The sequence below is a fragment of the Phoca vitulina genome, unplaced genomic scaffold, assembly GCF_004348235.1.
Source record: "Phoca vitulina isolate PV1807 unplaced genomic scaffold, GSC_HSeal_1.0 scaffold8, whole genome shotgun sequence".
Lineage (NCBI taxonomy): Eukaryota > Metazoa > Chordata > Mammalia > Carnivora > Phocidae > Phoca > Phoca vitulina.
In genome coordinates this window covers 23,776,511-23,796,025 of record NW_022589711.1, presented here as the reverse complement: position 1 = coordinate 23,796,025, position 19,515 = coordinate 23,776,511, and the positions used below count along the sequence as shown (strand labels likewise).

The following is a 19,515-nucleotide window of genomic DNA, read 5'->3' as shown; positions in this document are numbered from 1 at the left end:
CGTTTGGGGCAAATGTGAGAAATGATGCTGTGACCATTTGAATAGCCCTTCTGTGGACATGTGGTTTCTTTCCTCTTGGGTAGATAATAGAAATGGAATTGCTGAATTGTGTGAGATATATATACATATCTATATTTATATTTAACATTTTAAGAAACTGCCAAATTGCTTCCTGAAAATGGCTATGTCATTTTACAGTTCTACCATCAATGTTTGAAGGTATCAGTTTCTCCACATCCTCACCAATATTTGGTATTGTCAGTCTTTTTTGATTATAGCCATTTTAGTGAGAGTGTCATGATATCTCGTAGTTTTAATAGTCATTTCCGTAATGGCTAATGCTCTTGAGCTTCTTCTCATGTGCCTATTTGCCATTTGGTAGGTCTTCTTTATAGATGTGGCTATTTGGGGCACCTGGGTGGCTTAGTCAGTTAAGCATCTGCCTTCAGTTCATGCCATGATCCCAGGGTCCTGGACTCGAGCCCTGCATTGAGCTCCCTGCTCAGTGGGGAGTCTGGTTCTCCCTCTCCTTCTGCCTCTGCCCGTGGTCATGCTTTCTCTCTCTCTCTCAAAATAAATAAATAAAATCTTACAGATGTGGCTATTGAAATCTTTTGCCCATTTTACAGGATGAGATTGAGTTGTAAAAATTCTTTACACATTTCAGATATGAGTTCTTTATCAGATTAATGTTGCGTAAATATTTTCTCCCAGTCTGTGTTTTGTCTTTTCATTTTCTTAATGGTGTCTTTTGAAGAGGAAACATTTTAAATTTTGATTAAGTGCAAATTACTCATTTTTTTTCTTTAATGGACTTTCCTTTTGGTGTTGGATTTAAGAAATCTTTGCCTAGCCCAAAGTCATAAAGATTTCTCCTGTGTTTTCTTATAAGAGTTCTAGAAGTTTAGCTCTTATAATTAGGTCTGTGATCCATTTTGACTTGAAGTAAAGTTCTAACTTCATTTGTTTTTGCATATTGATATCTACTTGGTTTAGTATATTTGTTGAAAGAGTTATCCTTTCTCTATTGAATTACCTTCATTTCATGCCTTTGTCAGAAACAAGTTGACCACATATGTGGGTTTATTTCTGAACTCTGTTCTGCTCCACTGAAATATCTATAGATATAGGTGTAGACATAGATATAAAGATTTAGATATATCTATATTTGCCGTTACAGTGTATCACACTGTCTTGATTACTGTAGTATTATAGTAAGTTTAAAATCAGGTTATAGTAGTCTTTCAACTGTCTTTTTCACTACATTGTCCTGGCTATTCTGTGTCCTTTGCATTTCCATATACATTTTAGCCTCAACTTGTTCATTTCTAAAAAAGAAAAAAAAAGCAACAACACTAGGATTTTGATAGGGATTGCATTGAATCAATAGATGAGTGTTGGGAGAATGGACATCTTAACAATATTGAGTCTTCCAGTTCATGAACTTGGTCTGTCTCCCATTTTATTTAGTTTTCCTTTAATTTTTCTCAGCAGTGTTTTCTATTTTTTAGTATACTGGTTTGGTTTTTTTTGTTGTTGTTGAGTGCCAGGAGCATGGAGGTTGGGGCAGAGAGAAAGAATCTTAAGCAGGTTCTACACCCAATGCAGAGCCCAATAAGGGGCTTGATCCTACAACCCTGAGATCATGACCTTGAGCCAAAATCAAGAGTCAGATACTTAACTGACTGAGCCACCCAGGAACCCTTTGAATTTTCTTTTTTAAATATTTATCCCTAAATATTTCAATATTTTTGATGCTGTTATGAAGTTTTAAAAATTTCACTTCAGATTATTTGTGACTAGTATGTGGAAATATAATTGATTTTTGTATATTGATCCTGTGACATTGTTAAACTCCCTTACCAGTTCTGTTGGGGTTTTCTTGATTCCTTAAGATAGTTTACTCAAAAAATCATAAGTAGTCCGTAAAAATGGTGTTTGTGGAAGTACCCATTACTCTTATTCTAGAATGATGTTGCCACAACCTAAAACATTTTTGGAATGTTATTCTTTATTTAGAATTTGTTAGGTTACCAAGCACATAAGAAAATGCATTTTTGTTAGTTATTGGTGGATATTTTGCTCTAATTTTTTTCTTTTTCCCTTTTATTAATCTGTATTGAGGGTATGTTATTTTTATATGTCTATTAGACATTAAAGGATAAAAGTTGGCAGTTGGATATATACACCTAAACTTCAAGAGAAAAGGTCTGGGTAGAGGTGTATGTGAATTGTCAGAGCATAGTTAAAGCTGTAGGACTGGGCGTGATTACCTAAGGGATTGACTAAAAGTTCAACAATCCTTGGAAGAAAAATTGAGGGGAGTTTGAAAAAGGTTTAAGGGGTGCCCTAAGCCCAGGAATCTAGGGGCACCTTGTGGGGAGTATGTTAAGAATATTACTGATTAACTATACATTTGTTTATGAGCCACCTGCATGCATGAAATGCTTTAAGATATTTTTTTTAATTCCTCACAACTATTATAAAGAGTATACAAGAAATGTCTTTCACAAGAAACTGAATCTTTGTAAGATCACTGATGCCTATACCATTTTTTTCCCTTTAAATTATTTAGTTATTACTTGGCATTTTTTTTCTTCAGAGTAATGTGATTTTTAATCACTAAACATTCTAGTCCTCATTTTCTCTTTAATGTCCAGTTTAGTATATTATTCTGATGCTCTTACCTACATTGTAAATATTACTGACTTTATGAGAGTCTTAACAAATACCTTTTTTTTCCTCATTCCTAGGCAAATACTGTGGTCTGGGATTGCAGATGAATCATTCAATTGAATCAAAAAGCAATGAAATTACAGTGCTGTTCATGAGTGGAATCCATGTTTCTGGACGAGGATTTTTGGCCTCATACTCAGTTATAGAAAAACAAGGTAATTTTCAACTTTATACTACAACTTCCACATTTTACAGTTTCTAAATATAAAAATGAAGTGTTTCTTCTAGTATTTGTTATCTGAGATTAGAATAGAGTAGAAAGACTGAACAGTTAATAACACATATATAAATTTTACAAATAAAATTAGTTCAGTTTCAGAATTCTAAAAATTAGAATATATTAAATTTATATAAATTCCATATACTAACATTTATATAAATTCCATACACTTCCCTTTCCATGGTAGAGGAAATAACTGATTTTTCACTTTTATAAGATTGGAACACAAATGACAATAACTTTTTAAAAATCTATCAGTTACTGAAATGTGTCATACAAATTTAAAGCTTTGTTATCCACAGCTTACCATTTCATAGTACTCTCTTAAAGACCACATTACCATTCTTCTCAAAAGAATAGATTCTCTATCCACCAGGAGTATGCTTGGGAGTGCTGAGACGCTACAAAATAAACCTGAGATATTTGCTAGATTGTTAGTGTGGATAGTCTCAAGGGGGGAAATTAAAAGCAAGGCTATTGAGTGGAATAGAATGCAAAATTTACTTGAATTTCTAAAATAAATGCAGGACTTGAACAAAATCTCTCGTGAGTTTTGGCTACTGTGGCATGGATTTGTTTCCTCTGCTCTTAGGAGCACTGTGGTAGGAAAGTTTTAAGAAGTGCTACTAATGGAAGGATATGTCAAACAAAGCAATCATTTAAATTAGAAAATAGATTATTATTTTGATACTGAACAATGATTTAACTAAGAACGTCCTAGGTGTGCAAATGTTGGGCACTGAGAATGACTGAGGGCAATGCAAGCTGCTCCTTCTCAGCTCTGGTGGGCTTGGGGTAAACACCATAGGTCTCATTAACAGTTCCATTTAGAATGTGGTAGAGAAGCAGCTGTTGTGTGGGAAGAAAGATTTACTTTTTCCTGATTTCTGAGCTATGGAACAAAGTGGGAAGCTTAATAAAATTGCTCTGAGAGAGTGAGAAAGAAGACTCATCTGGATGGAATAATGGAAAGGAAAAAAACTGGAAACATTACACTAAATGACCAATATTTCCCACGGAACCAGGGCAAGTAGGGCAGCGTGGTGGTGTGGGAGGAGCACCCCTGCCCCTGCCACATGCTCACCAGGTGATTGCTGGCCAGTCATTTCACTTCTGTAATCTCCATGGGTTGGTTACGAAGATGGACTCTAACACATGTGTAGCATCTGTAAGCACGTGACACAGGCATGAAACAGATGTCAGTTTCCTCCTTTCACCACTGTATACACACACACACACACACACACACACACACACACACACACACTCATTCCCCACCATCAGAAGAGTAAGGTAAAAAACACTGAGGGAGATGATGGTAGATTCTCATCCTTTCAGTTTTATTTCTTGGAAGTCTTGAGTTGATAGATAAGAGGATAGAAAATATACAATTCATGTGCTTCTTATTCTCCTTGAGTTTCCTCCTCTTGGTATCAGCTTAAATTGTTAATTTTTTTCTTCTTCATATTTTCCCCTTACTCTCTTCATTATTTATTGAGTTGAAGGTTTCTTTTTTTAAAGATTTATTTATTTTAGAGAGAGAGAGTGCACGTGCACACACGTACACACACAAGTAGGGGGAGGGTCAGAGGGAGAGAGAGAATCCTCAGGCAGACTCCCCACTTAGGGTGGAGCCCGACATGGAGCTGGATCCCAGGACCCCGAGACCATGAGCTGAGCCGAAATCAAGAGTCAGCTGCTTAACCAACTGAGCCACCCAGGTGCCCCTTGTTAAGGTTTCTTGAAAATAAATATCCCTTCATTTAAAAAAAATTTTTTTACATTAGGTATTTAAATTATGGAGCTTTTTATTCTACAGAAACCTAAATGTCCTCTATTAAAGTTTAAGAGTTGACAGTGATCTCAGATAACAGAATCAGTAGGTTGTAGACTTACATATGTCTGCCAGATTTCAAATGGTTATATCACTAATTTAGATGAATCTTAGATGCCACAGTTTTTTGAAATATCTACCATCATCAGGAACTTCTTTATAGTAAGGGCATAATCATGGGAAATCCTTATTTCACAGGTCTCTCCTGAGTTTTTACTTACGTTTCTGCATATCCTTGCCTCTATGAAGCATATTTGAAGTTGTAAGTGAATTAGCTAAATCCAAGAGAACCCTGGTTGAATTTCTTACCATTTCTTCTTGGGTGGCCTTTCAGACACAATTTCTTTTAATGACTCATTCATTTGAATGCTGATTGGCTTTGGTTGAGAGCCTCAGTTTGTTTCCATCCAGGAAACTTTGCTGTCACACTGAATTCTGTGAATATTTTCAAGGAACATCACTACATGTTCCCAACTTAGCAGCCTAATTGGAAATTTAGAGTATTTGGGAATGAAAAGATTGCGAAAAATTTTGGTTCAACAGCTTCTTCGTTAAACTCTCACAAACACTTGTTAATGTTATACTATGTATTGTTGATAGAGTCATGATTTTTTGTGAAGTAGACTAATTTTCATGCCTTTATGCAAGAGCACATAGCAAAATTATATTTCCTTCAGTGCCTTATTTCCTGCAATATGCCCGGCACTGGGAAAACAGCAGTAAATAAGACACAATTATTCCTTCATGGGGCTTACAGTACAGGGTTGGGAAAAGACATTAAATACATGGTAGCTCAATTGCAGTTATGACAAGTATGATGAAGGTAAAGTTCCAACAATAGGAGGCCAGAAGGATGGGAGGAGTGGGAGATTATAAAGAGCCTAATTCTTACAGGAAGTCACTTTTAAGCAGAGAACCGAAGGATCAATTGGGAGGTTCTAGACAGACAAAGAAGAAAAAGAAAAACATTCTAGGGAAGAGAACAAAAGATGCAAAGGCCCTGTGGTGGGAAGGAGCTTTGGAGGAGCCAGAAAAGAAGCTGGCACAGCTAAGGTGGAATTGACTGTGTGGTGAGTACGTCACGTTATTCAGGGACTTGTAGAAAGTGTCAGGGTTGGAGCTTATTCCAAAGAGTGTGTGGAAGCTGTTAGAGCTGAGTAGTGATATGACTGGATTTGTGTTTTTGTTTATTCTTACGATCTTCCCTGCTCTGTGAAGAGTCGGTTGAAGACAGTGAGGATTAATAGTAGGGAGTCCAGTGAAGAGGCTATTAGAGGACACTGGGTCAGAAATGATTGAATTAAGAGGTCTTATTTTAAATACAACTCTAGAATTAAGCCAGATTCTAATCTGTCTAAAGACTTGAGAAACAGACATATCTTCTACAAGAAAACATTTTAAAGAATTAGGATTCTTCCTATATGAGTTTCAGTTGTAGTAAGAGGCTTTGGACACAAAGAAGCCCTTTTGTATGAATCGGAACTCCTTTAATACCCAGGTTGTGTCTAGGGCACTTTACTTGGTGTCCTCTTCGCTTTTGTGTCCAGTTTTCATAAATTTCATGGTTCTATTCCTTTCAGTTAGGTTTAATGATCTTTGAACAGTAGTATACAGTCTTTTCCATTACCAGTTATCTCTTTTAATTTTTACCTGTAAACCTCAATTTTGAAAGATTATATCTACCAGTGAAAAGAAGTTTTTCTGTTTCCCCATTGGATAGCAAGGAAAGACAAATTAAAACAACTATTAGCACATGCAGTAATTATTAGAGGACTGGTATTTCTACTCTGAGTTGGTATAATTACATCAGATTCCAACTAGACTTTCTGAAATTGAAATTTTGTTTAAAGATTTATTCATTTATTTTTTAATATATTTTTTTATTTAAATTCAATTCATTAACATATAGTATATTATTAGTTTCAGAGGTAGAGGTCAGTGATTCATAAGTCTTATATAACACCCAGTACTCATTACATCACATGCCCTCCTTGATGTCCAGCACCAGTTACCCCATCTCCTACCCCCCTCCTCTCAGTTTGTTTCCTATGATTAAGAGTCTCTTATGGATTGTCTCCCTTTCTGATTTCATCTGGTTTTATTTTTCCCTTCCTTCCCCTGTGGTCCTCTGTTTCGTTTCTTAGATTCCACATGAATCAGATCATATAATTGTCTTTCTCTGATTGACTTATTGCACTTAGCATAATACCCTCTATTTCCATTCACATTGTTTCAAATGGCAAGATTTCATTTTTTTGATGGCTGAGTAACATTCTATTGTACATATATACTACATCTTCTTTATCCATTCATGTGTTGATGGACTTCTGGGCTCTTAACATAGTTTGGCTATTGTGGACATTGCTGCTATAAACATTGGGGTGCACGTGCCCTTTCGGATCACTACATTTGTATCTTTGGGGTAGATACCTAGTAGTGCAATTGCTGGGTCATAGGGTAGCTCTATTTTCAACTTTTTGAGGAACCTCCATACTGTTTTCCAGAGTGCTTGCACCAGCTTGCATTCCCACCAACCGTGTAAGAGGGTTCCCCTGTCTCCCCATCCTTGACAACATCTGTCATTTCCTGACTTGTTAATTTTAGTCATTCTGACTGGTGTGATGTGGTATCTCATTGAGGTTTTGATTTGTATTTCCCTGATGCCAAGTGATGTGGAGCATTTTTTCATGTGTCTGTTGGCCATCTGTATCTCTTCTTTGGAGAATGTCTTCTGCCCATTTCTTGATTAGATTATTCTTTGGGTGTTAAGTTTGATAAGTTCTTTATAGATTTTGGATAGTAGCCTTTTATTTGATAAGACATTTGTAGATATTTTCTCCCATTCTGTCGATTGTCTTTTGGTTTTGTTGACTGTTTCCTTTGCTGTGCAAAAGTTTTTTATTTTGATAAAGTCCCAATAGATCATTTTTGCCTTTGTCTAACAAGAAGTTGCTGTGGCCAAATTCATAGAGGTTGCTGCCTGTGCTTTCCTCAAGGATTTTGATGGATTCCTGTCTCACATTTAGGTCTTTCATCCATTTTGAGTCTATTTTTGTGTATAGTGTCAGAAAATGGTCCAGTTTCATTCTTCTGCATGTGGCTGTCCAATTTTCCCAACACCATTTGTTGAAGAGACTGTCTTCTTTTCCATTGGATATTCTTTCCTGCTTTGTCAAAGATTAGTTGACCATGGAGTTGAGGGTCCATTTCTGGATTCTCTATTCTGTTCCATTGATCTATGTGTCTGTTTTTGTGCCAGTACCATACTGTCTTGATGATTACAACTTTGTAATAGAACTTAAAGTCTGGGACTGTGATGCCACCAGCTTTGGTTTTCTTTCTCAACATTCCTTTGGCTATTCGAGGTCTTTTCTGGTTCCATACAAATTTTAGGATTATTTGTTCCAGCTCTGTGAAAAAAGTCAATGGTATTTTGATAGGGATTGCATTGAATGTATAGATTGCTCTATGTAGCATTGACATATTAGCAGTATTTGTTCTTCCAATCCATGAGCATGGATTGTTTTTCCATTTCTTTGTGTCTTCCTCAATTTCTTTCATGAGTGTTCTGTAGTTTTCTGAGTACAAATCCTTTGTCTCTTTGGTTAGGTTTATTGCTAGGTATTTTATTGTTTCTGGTGTAATTGTAAATGGGATCAACTCCTTAATTTCTCTTTCTTTTCTCTCATTATTAGTGTATAGAAATGCATCTGATTTCTGTGCATTGATTTTATATCCTGCCACTTTGCTGAATTCCTGTATGAGTTCTAGCAATTTTGAGATGGAGTCTTTCGGATTATCCACATAGAGTATCATGAACTGGAGTTCAGAATAACAATTATAAAGATACTAGCTGGACTTGGAAAAAAAGCATAGAAGACACTAGAGAATCCCTTTCTGGAGAAATAAAAGAACTAAAATCTAATCAAGTTGAAATAAAGGCTATTAATGAAGTATAATAAAAAATGGAGGCTCTTAACTCCTAGGATAAATGAGGCAGAAGAGAGAATTAGTGATACAGAAGACAAAATGATGGAGAATAAGGAAGCTGAGAAAAAGATAAACAACTACTGGATCATGAGGGTAGAATTCAAGAGATAAGTGATACCATAAGAGAAAAACAATATTAGAATAATTGGGATCCCAGGAAAAAGAGGAAAGGGGGGGCAGAAGGTCTATTGGAGCAAATTATAGCTTAGAACTTCCATAATCTGAGGAAGGAAACAGGCATTCAAGTCCAGGGGCACAGAGAACCCCCCCTCAAAATCCATAAAAAGAGATCAACACCCCAACATATAATAGTGAAGCTTGCAAATTTCAGAGACAAAAAGAAAATCCTGAATCAACTAGGGACAAAAGGTCCCTAACCTACAAGGATAGAAGCATTAGATTGGCAGCAGACCTATCCACAGAGACCTGGCAGGCCAGAAAGGACTGGCATGATATATTCAAGATGCTAAATGAGAAAAATAGGCAGCCAAGAATACCTTATCCATCAAGTCTGTCATTCAGAATAGAAGTAGAGTTAAAAAGCTTCCAGGACAAACAGAAACTGAAAGAATTTGTGATCATTAAACCAGCCCTACAAGAAATATTAAAGGGGATCCCTTCAGCGAAGAGAGAGCCTAAAAGTTAACATAGGCCAGAAAGGAACAGAGACTTTACAGATAATATAATGGCACTAAGTTCATTTCTTTCAGTAGTTATTCTGAATGTAAATGGGCTAAATGCCCCAATCAAAAGACACAGGGTATCAAATTGGATAAAAAAGCAAGACCCGTTGAGAAGCTGTCTGCAAGAGACTCATTTTAGACCCAAAGACACCTCCAGATTGAAAGTGAGGGGTGGAAAACCATTTATCATGCTAATGGACAATCAAAAGAAAGCTGGAGTAGCAATCCTTATTTCAGACAAATTAGATTTTAAACCAAAGAATGTAATAATAGATGAGGAAGGACACTATATCATAATTAAAGTGTCTATCTAACAAGAAGATCTAACAATTGTAAACTTACACCATACACAAAGATAAACTCAAAATGGGTAAAAGACCTCAATGTGAGACTGGAATCCATCAAAATCCTAGAGGAGAACATAGGCAGTAACCTCTTCACATCAGCCACAGCAACTTCTTTCAAGATACATCTCCAAAGGCAAGTGAAACAAAAAGGAAAATGAACTTTTGGGACTTCATCAAGATAAAAAGCTTCTGCCCAGCAAAGGAGACAGTCAACAAAACAAAGAGGCAACCCACAGAAAGGAAGAAGATATTTGCAAATGACACTACAGACAAAGGGCTGGTATCCAAGATCTATAAAGAACTTCTCAAACTCAACACCCAAAAAACAAATAAGTCAAAAAATGGGCAGAAAACATGAAAAGACACTTCTCTGAAGAAGATATACAAATGGCTAACAGACACATGAAAAAATGTTCATCATCATTAGCCATCAGGGAAATCCAAATCAAAACCACATTGAGATACCACCTTACACCAGTTAGAATGGCAAAAATGGACAGGGAAAGAAACAACAAATGTTGGAGAGGTTGTGGAGAAAGTGGAACCCTTTTACACTGTTGGTGGGAATGCAAGTTGGTACAGCCACTTTGGAAAACAGTGTGGAGGTGCCTCAGAAAATTAAAAATAGAGCTACCTTATGACCCAGCAATTGCACTCCTGGGTATTTACCCCAAAGACAAAAATGTAGTGAAAAGAAGGGCCATATGCACCCCAATGTTCATAGCAGCAGTGTCTGCAATAGCCAAACTGTGGAAAGAGCCAAGATGCCCTTCAACAGATGAATGGATAAAGAAGATGTGGTCCATATATACAATGGAATATTACTCAGCCATCAGAAAGGATGAATACTTTTACATCAACATGGATGGGACTGGAGGAGATTATGGTAAGTGAAATAAGTCAAGTAGAGAAAGTCAGTTATCATATGGTTTCACTTATTTGTGGAACATAAGGAATAGCATGGAGGACATTAGGAGAAGGAAGGGAAAAATGAAGAGGGGGAAATCGGTGGGAGAAATGGACCATGAGAGACTACGGACTCTGAGAAACAAACTGAGGGTGTTAGAGGGGAGCGGGGTGGGAGGATGGGTTATCCTGGTGATGGGTATTAAGGAGGGCAGGTACTGCCTGGAGCACTGGGTGTTATACGAAAACAATGAAGCATGGATCACTACATCAAAAGCTAATGATGTATGGTAACTAACATAACATAATAAAATTAAAAAATATATATTTATGCCCCTAGCCAGGGGGCAGCCTATTAGATAAACCAATTAACAACAAAATGAAAGAAACACATTGATAATAATATAATAATAGTAGGGGTCTTTAACACCCACTCACTGCAATGGACAGATCATCGAAGCAGATCACAGCAGGGAAACAAGGGCTTTGAATGACACACTGACCAGATGGACCTCACAGGTATATTCAGAACATTCCATCCTAAAGCAACAGAATACACTTTATTCTCAAGTGCGCGTGGAACATTCTCCAGAATAGATCACATAGTGGGTCACAAACCAGGTCTCAACTGGTACCAAAAGATTGGCATCATTTTCTGCATATTTTCAGACTGCAGTGCTTCGATATTTGAACTTAATCACAAGAGGAAATTTGGAAAGATCTCAAATACATGAAGGTTAAAGAGCATCCTACTAAAAATGAATGGGTCAACCAGGAAATTAAAGAAGAATTTAAAAATTCATGAAAATGAGAACACAACTGTTCAAACTCTTTGAGATGCACCAAAGATGGTCCTAAGAGGGAAGTATATAGCAATACAAGCCTTTCTCAAGAAACAAGAAAGTTCTCAAATGCACAACCTAGCCTTACACCTAAAGGAGCTGGAGAAAGAACAGCAAATAAAGCCTATACCTAGCTGGAGAAGAGAATTAATAAAGATTAGAGCAGAAATCAATGAAATAGAAACCAAAGGAACAGAAGAACAAATCAACAAAACTAGGAGCGGGTTCTTTGAAAGAATTAATGAGATCGATAAGCCTCTAGCCAGATTTATCAGAAAGAATATAAAATCATGAGTGGAAGAGAGATCACAACCAACACTGAAGAAATACAAACCATCATAAGAACATATTAGAAGCAACTATATGCCAACAAATTAGGCAATCTGGAAGAAATGAATTCATTCCTAGAAACGTACAAACTACCAAAACTGAAACAGGAAGAAATAGGAAATCTTAACAGACTCATAACCAGCAAGGAAATTGAAGCAGTAATCAAAAACCTCCCAATCAATAAGAGTCCAGGGCCAGGAATTCAGGGAATTCTCCCAAACAATTGAAGAATTAATACCTATTCTTCTCAAGCAGTTTCAAAAAATAGAAATGGAAGAAAAACTTCGAAACTCTTTCTATGAGGCCAGCATTACCTTGATCCTAAAACCAGACAAAGACCCTACCAAAAAGGAGAATTACAGACCAATATCCCTGATCAACATGGATGCAAAAATTCTCACCAAGACACTAGCCAATAGGATCCAACAGTATATCAAAAGGATTATTCACCACGACCCAGTGAGATTTATTCCTGGGCTGCAGGGTGGTTCAACATCTGCAAATCAATCCATGTGATACACTACATAAGTAAAAGAAAAGACAAGAACCATATGATCCTCTCAAAAGATGCAGAAAAAGCATCCTTGAAATTGAAATTTTTATTTGAGAATTGAATGTAGACCCTAGAGACATCCTAGACATCATATTACAACCACTGGTGAGAAGGTCTATTGAGAGAAACTCCTAAGTTACTGCTGGTCTTACTTAGAGAAGCAAAACCAGTTACTCAGAGGTCCAGAGTCAGTAAGTCAGATATTTTTATCTAGTATAGTAATAAAGTAGACTGACATTTTCATTCTAAAATGTTAAATTAAAAACAACATTTACCACTGGACTTGAAAAATAAATTTTATAGGTGTGATCCAAATACCTGGTTTTGAATCTGTTCACCATTAGCCAGTTTCTAGGGAAAACACAACATTTGTAGGATGACTCTGGGAATAATGTTTAAGTTATTTTAGTTATAGAACAATGAGCTCAGAAGACCTATCTGTATTTGCATTGAAAGCTTCAAATCCTTTAAGGCAGCCTCTATTTGTTATGTGCCATAAATTGGTGGGAGCGGATGTACGTGTCTGAGTGTACACATGCAGCTGAGAAGTGATAGTCAATACTTCTTTTGTAGAACATGACATCATCACTTAAAAATTAATGTTAAACCTCTTTATTTCCGATTTTACCAGTCCAGAATCTTGTAGGGGTCATGCTTTTGTATGTTTGTGCTTTTTTAGTCAGAAAAATAGTAAATAGTTTAAAATTTCATATGAAATAAAATGAGCCAGGTAAAAATTAATGAGCTTTCTAATTGGAATTCACAGACACTTGTTTATTCATTGCCTGCTGACCCCTTAGAATCTGAGAACCATCTGCTTACAAATTACGAACAGCTGAGCCTGGGAACTATTCCTATTTGACAGGATTGTTTTTGATGTATATTAAGTTATTTATTATTATTATTATTATGTTCAATTAGCCAACATATAGTACATCATTAGTTTTTGATGTAGAAAGGAAACAGCAAAACTAAGAGGCAACCCATGGAATGGGAGAAGATATTTGCAAATGACATTACAGATAAAGGGCTGGTATCCAAGATCTATAAAGAACTTATCAAACTCAACACCCAAAAAACAAATAATCAAGTCAAAAAATGGGCAGAAGACATGAACAGACACTTCTCCAAAGAAGACATACAGATGGCTAACAGATGAAAAAATGTTCAATATCACTAGCTATCAGGGAAATATAAATCAAAGCCACAATGAGATACCACCTTACACCAGTTAGAATGACTAAAATTAACAAGTCAGGAAACAACAGTTGTTGATGAGGATGCAGAGAAAGGGGGACCCTCTTACACTGTTGGTGGGAATGCAAGCTGGTACAGCCACTCCAGAAAACAGTATGGAGGTTCCTCAGGACGTTAAAAATAGAGCTACCGTACGACCCAGTAATTGCACTACTAGGTATTTACCCCAAAGATACAGATGTAGTGAAAAGAAGGGGCACATGCACCCCAATGTTCATAGAAGCAATGTCCACAATAGCCAAACTGTGTTAGGTTATTTTTAGAATTAACACCAGTAGTTTAAAAGTGTTCTGATTGCTACCTTCTTTAACAACATTTTTTTGCCAAATACTTTCCATTTTTAACATCTTACATTAGATTAAATCAACTTGTAAATGAAACGGCAGAATATAGAACTACTTTCTAATAGAGTCCAGATTTCTGTAACTGGTTGTTTTGATTTTTTGTTTTGTTTTGTTGGTTGTTTTTTTTTCATGGGATGCTTTTGGTTTTAAAAATAGAGCATGAGTTACTTAAGATTGTTTGCTACCTTTATACAGTAATTTTATAGAAATCTTTTTGTTTTGAGTACTACATTTAGCTAGGTTTCTATTTTTAGTGTTTCTATTGTGTCCCTAATTTTTCTTGTTGTTATTGTCAAACATTTTAAACTCTTAAACTATTAAGTAAGATTTTATTAATGAAGTCTCAGCTTACATGCATATTTTTAGATTTGTTTTTATTTACACACAAATGAGTATGTATTATGTTTGTGTAATATACATACAGAAAAATATGGTTTTTGGTGTCAATTTGTAGAAGAAAGGTGCTGACCAATGAAGTATTAACAATTTTGCAGAAAAAGAGCACTTAAAAACAATCTGTTAAGAGAGTGTTAACCCAAAGAGGTGATTCAGTTTGTGGTTTAGAATTTATTGCAAGTGACAGATAACCTGAAGGGCTTTAACAATTTTAGTGTTTTGTATGTGTTTCATTTTTTAGTGAGTTAAGAATGCTGTGAGGGGACTGAGTTCGCATTTGTGTAGTGTTTTATGTTATCCAGTGACCTGTTCTTTCACTGCTGCTCTTACTAATGTATTCATTAGTGCCCTAGATACTATGTAGGTCACAGAAGAATATTAATGTTTTATAATCTTTTAATATTCTTAATATCTTATATATTTTATATAAAATCTTAGATTTTAATGTCTTATACTGACTTTTAATATTCTTGTATTTGTTTTTTAATGTACATATACAGGAACTTAGGTATGAAGAGGGTTTGATTCATCATATGTCCCTTATAGCCTGACTACATTGTTAGGCAACTGAGTCATGCCTGCATCATCCATAAGAAAGCATTGACTGTTTTCATCTGAGATCCTCCTGTAGACTCAACTTCCATAGATGGCATTGTAATATTTCTAAGAGAAACTTAAAATTTAATCTCTACTCTCAGTATGTAAAAGGAGAGAAGATATAAAATGCCTCTTATGGTATCTGTCACTGAGTAAATGTTACTTAACTCTGAATCACAATAAATTATGTTCTATTACATATGTAAATTTCCTTCACTAAATGGCAGATGGTACAAATAAATACCAGGTTCCTATTATGGAAACAAGGAATTATGCCCAAGGTCACATGGTAATACTGGCTGGAGCAACAAGATGAATCTTGTCCTGCATCCTCTAGCACTTGAACAAAGTAGCTATCACACATTTTCAGTGCAAGGTTGCTGACAAAGTGTGAATTAGGAAGGCATGACTTCATATTCCTTCAGGCTCTGGGAAATTTGTTAAAGAATATTAGAGTAAATAAAGGAGAAGAATATGCATCGTCTTCATTTATTTTCTTCTTGGGTTAAATAAATATAGTAACTTATTGTACTTCATGCTTTCTTGAATTAGAATAAATATAGGCACTCGGGCTTCCTCCTTTAGAAGTAAATGGCTTCAACTGGATAAAAATTATATCCAGCAGCTAATATAGTCAGTGCTAACATTGCTGAGAGTTTTTTTTAATTCATTCAGTAACACAAAACAGAGTATTGGGGGAAAATCAAAATCTATTTCAAAATTCTGTAGTCTCAGAAATAGCCAGTGCTATCAATCAAAAATTTCTGAGATAGTAACCAATATGCTATTTTTTAATTGATTTGTGAACTTATAAAATATTTATCATACTTCTGTGATGTTATGATGGGTTAACATTAGATGTCATGTTTAAATAAATATTTCATGGGGCAATTATAAAGTTTCCCAGCCTATGCAGTTATTATGTATTAGAAAAATGTTTACTTGTACTTAAATTAAAAAAAAACTTGTGCATAGGATACCAATTATGGCTGATAGTAATATTACTAAGTTGGGAGCTATCTTAGAATATCTGATGTTGGTGTTTTCATTAAGAAAACCTTGAAATCTTTCATCCTGTTGTTGACTATTGGTTTGCCTTTGTTTTTGTATTTTCTCATATTCGTTGTCACAATTACGTTATTCTGCCTTCACAACCCCACCTGAAGCCTGCCTCATCTAGAAAGCTTTGTAGGGTTAAGGAAGGCAGCAGATATTAGGGAGGCTCTTAGAGAAATTATAATTACACTCACTTTGGGTTAGACTGTACTGCTAAGACTCGTCTAGAATCTACACTATAGATGCCAGTTCTCCTTCGTGCTGCACAAGGAAAAGAATAGAACGCCAGTCAGCTTCAGCAGAACCCCTGAGGGCATTCTGCATCCTACTGCTGCTACTCTCTATGGCCCAGAGCACCCCAATGAAGTACACTGTATATTTAGTGTTTTGTGTAGTAATATATTTGTTATAAATACTCTTTTTTTATGTATAATATTTGATTAAGAAAATTTTTTAAATCCCATACAGACGCTCTTAGTTGAGAAGGGAGTAAATTATATACTGCCTTGCACTTTGAACATATCACTGATTTTCTGGCGTTACAGGACATCTTACAGTGGGTCCAGCGTGACAATTCACTTGACAATGAGTACTTTATCATTACTTACTATTATAATCACTGCCTAAGCACTTTACATAAAATAAGTTCATCTTTTAATTTGCTGTGGCCAGAAACCTTAGCATTGTCTTTGAGTCTCTCCAACTTTATATCCATTAGCCACTTCTCAGAGTCTGTATGTACATATATCAGCTTCTGACCACATCTCAACACCTCCGCTACTGCCACTCCCATTCGCGTTACCATCTACTCCTACCTCAGTTATGGCAAGAGATTTTTTTGCTGACCTTTCTTTCTGTCCTTTCTCCCCTTCAACCTACTCTCAACCCAGTGGTGAGTATGATCCTATTAAAATGAAGGTCTCATCTCACTTTGTTCAATGTCCTTACCTCCAGGATCCTATAGGAGATGGCTTCTCATTCCTCGTCTGACTTCTCTTAATTGTCTTTCCCTTGTTTCCTGTGGCAGCAAACATGCTAAGTGTGCTTCCTCTGCCTATTCTGTGTTATCCTCACACATACCTCACTCCCTCACCTATTTTAGAGTTTTATTTACCCGCCACCTTCTCAGTAAGGTCTGTCCTGACCATGTTACTTAAAATTGCAACCCCTGAACTTTTCCTACCTGTCTTTCCTTATTTTTTCTAATGTATTTATCACCTGCTAACAATATGTCTGTTTCTTATTCATACTGTTTTCTCTTATCCCTCACATAGGGTACACTTCCTATATGCAGAGATTTTTGTCTGAGTGTTCTTTGCTTTATCTCTAGTACCTAGAACAACACCTGGTCATAATACATACTAAGTATTTGTTGAGTGAATGAATGAACAAATGAATAAACAAGCAAACTGCCAATCCCAGCCCTTTTTCTAGGCTTTATTTTTCCCTCAATGCACATGTGCTCTCTATAAAGGAAGGGTGTTACTACTTTTATGATAGCTTCTTTTTCTTCATTTTTAAAGTTTTTATTACAGTTTTATTATACCGTACATTTCACCTACTTAAAATATACAGTTCATTGATTTTCAGTATGTTCGCAGTTGTGCAGTCATCACCATAGTCAATTTTAGAACATTTTCATCACCCCAAAAGAAGCTCCGTAGTCACTAGTGGTCATTCCCCATTCCCTACCCCTTAAATCTCTCCCTCTCCAGTCCTAGGTAACCACTAATCTACTTTATTCTCTATAGATTTACCTATTTTGGATATTACATATAAATGGAGTCATACAATGTGTGGTCTTTCGTGGCTGGCTTCTTTTTACTTAGCATGTTTTCAGAGGTCATGTTGTAGCATGTATGAGTACTTCATTCTTTTTTGTGGCTGAGTAATATTCCATTGTATGGATATACCACATTGATCCATTCATTAATTGATAAACATTTGTGTACAGGTGTTTGTATGGATATATATTTTCATTTTTCTTGGGTATATTCTAGTAGTGGAATTGCTAGGTCATATGGTATCTCTGTGTTTACCCTTTTTTAATTAATTAATTATTTATTTATTTTTAAAGATTTTTATTTGAGAGAGAGAGAGAGTAGAGCGAGAGACAGAGATTGAAAGCATGAGTGGGAGTGAGGGGCAGAGGAAGAAGGAGAAGCAGACTCTCTGCTGAGCAGGGAGTCCAACGTGGAGCTCGATCCCAGGACCCTGAGATCATGACTTAAGCTGAAGGCAGACACTTTGACTGAGCCACCCAGGCATGCTTACCCTTTTTTAAGAAACTACTAAACTGTTTTCTAAAGCAGCTACACCATTTAAAAATCCCTCAAAAAGTGCATGTGGGTTCCAATTTCTTTTCTCCACGTCCTTTTGATTCTGGACATCCCAGTGCGTATAACGTGTTATCTCATTGTGACTTTGATTTGCATTTCCCTGATACTTAGTTATGTTGAGAATCTTTTCATGTGCTTATTGGCCATTTGTATATCTCCTTTGGAGTAGTCTATTCAGATCCTTTGCTCATTTTTAAGTTGGGTTGTCTTTTTAAAATCAAGTTGGAATAATTCTTTATTGGGTACTAGATCCTTATCAGATTATATGACTTGCAAATATTTTCTCCCATTGTGCAGATTATCTTTCTCTTTCATGATAGCATTCTTTGAAGCACAAAAGTTTTTAATTTTGATGAGATTCAATTTATGTATTTTTATGTGGCTACTTACGTTTTTTTGGTATCATAGCTAAGAAAACTGCTTAATCCAAGGTCAAGATTTATACCTACAGTTTCTTCTAAGAGTGTTATAGTTTTGGCTCTTAAATTTAGATCCCCTTTAATTTTTGTATGGGATCACAGGTAGGGGTCCAGTTTTATTCTTTTGCATGTGGATATCCTCTTGTCCCAGCACCATTTGTTAAAAAGACTTATTCTTCCTTCCCACTGAATTGTTTTGGCATCCTTACCAAAATCAGTTGGCTTTAAATTTAGAATTTATTTCTGGACTCTCACTTCTGTTCCATTCATTTTAACTTTTTATACATTGCTATCAGAAGGCTCTGAGGCAGATGGTTTCTTTTGAGCTGTATTCATCCTGCCTAAGCTGTGTTATTAGCTGGGAGCCTTGTAGTAATAATGGTTTTCTGGAAGGCTGTTTACTTGGGAAAAGCTTTCAGGAAAGACATGTTTTAAAGCATCTTAATTGCAGGCTTGAGGTTTTCCTTGCCTCTGTGGAATTATAAAGCTCAGTATTTGTAATCATGATTTTCTCTTTAGTCTTCTTGGCTTTCCTCATAGCTGTCCATTTTGAATTCCTATTTTTCTCCTAGGGACCTCTTTTGAGCCCCCATGGAATTTGAAAGCAGTGGTCAAGTGAGTTGCATACATTTGCATGGACTTAGAATAAAACACTGTCCTGATCAA

The 19,515-nt window shown here is 36.0% G+C and overlaps 1 protein-coding gene across 3 annotated transcripts in view; it reads left to right on the top strand.

Annotated features, from left to right (window-relative positions):
- The window catches only part of DCBLD2 (discoidin, CUB and LCCL domain containing 2), a 106,346-nt gene that overhangs the window by 44,226 nt on the left and 42,605 nt on the right, over positions 1–19,515 (top strand). For all 3 annotated transcript variants that reach the window (XR_004299779.1, XM_032406396.1, XM_032406397.1), the window contains one exon: positions 2,754–2,891. Coding sequence is in view for 2 of the 3 variants with exons in the window: in XM_032406396.1 (XP_032262287.1) it covers positions 2,754–2,891 (138 nt within the window). In the remaining variant the exon portion in view is untranslated. The remainder of the gene's footprint in view (positions 1–2,753; positions 2,892–19,515) is intronic.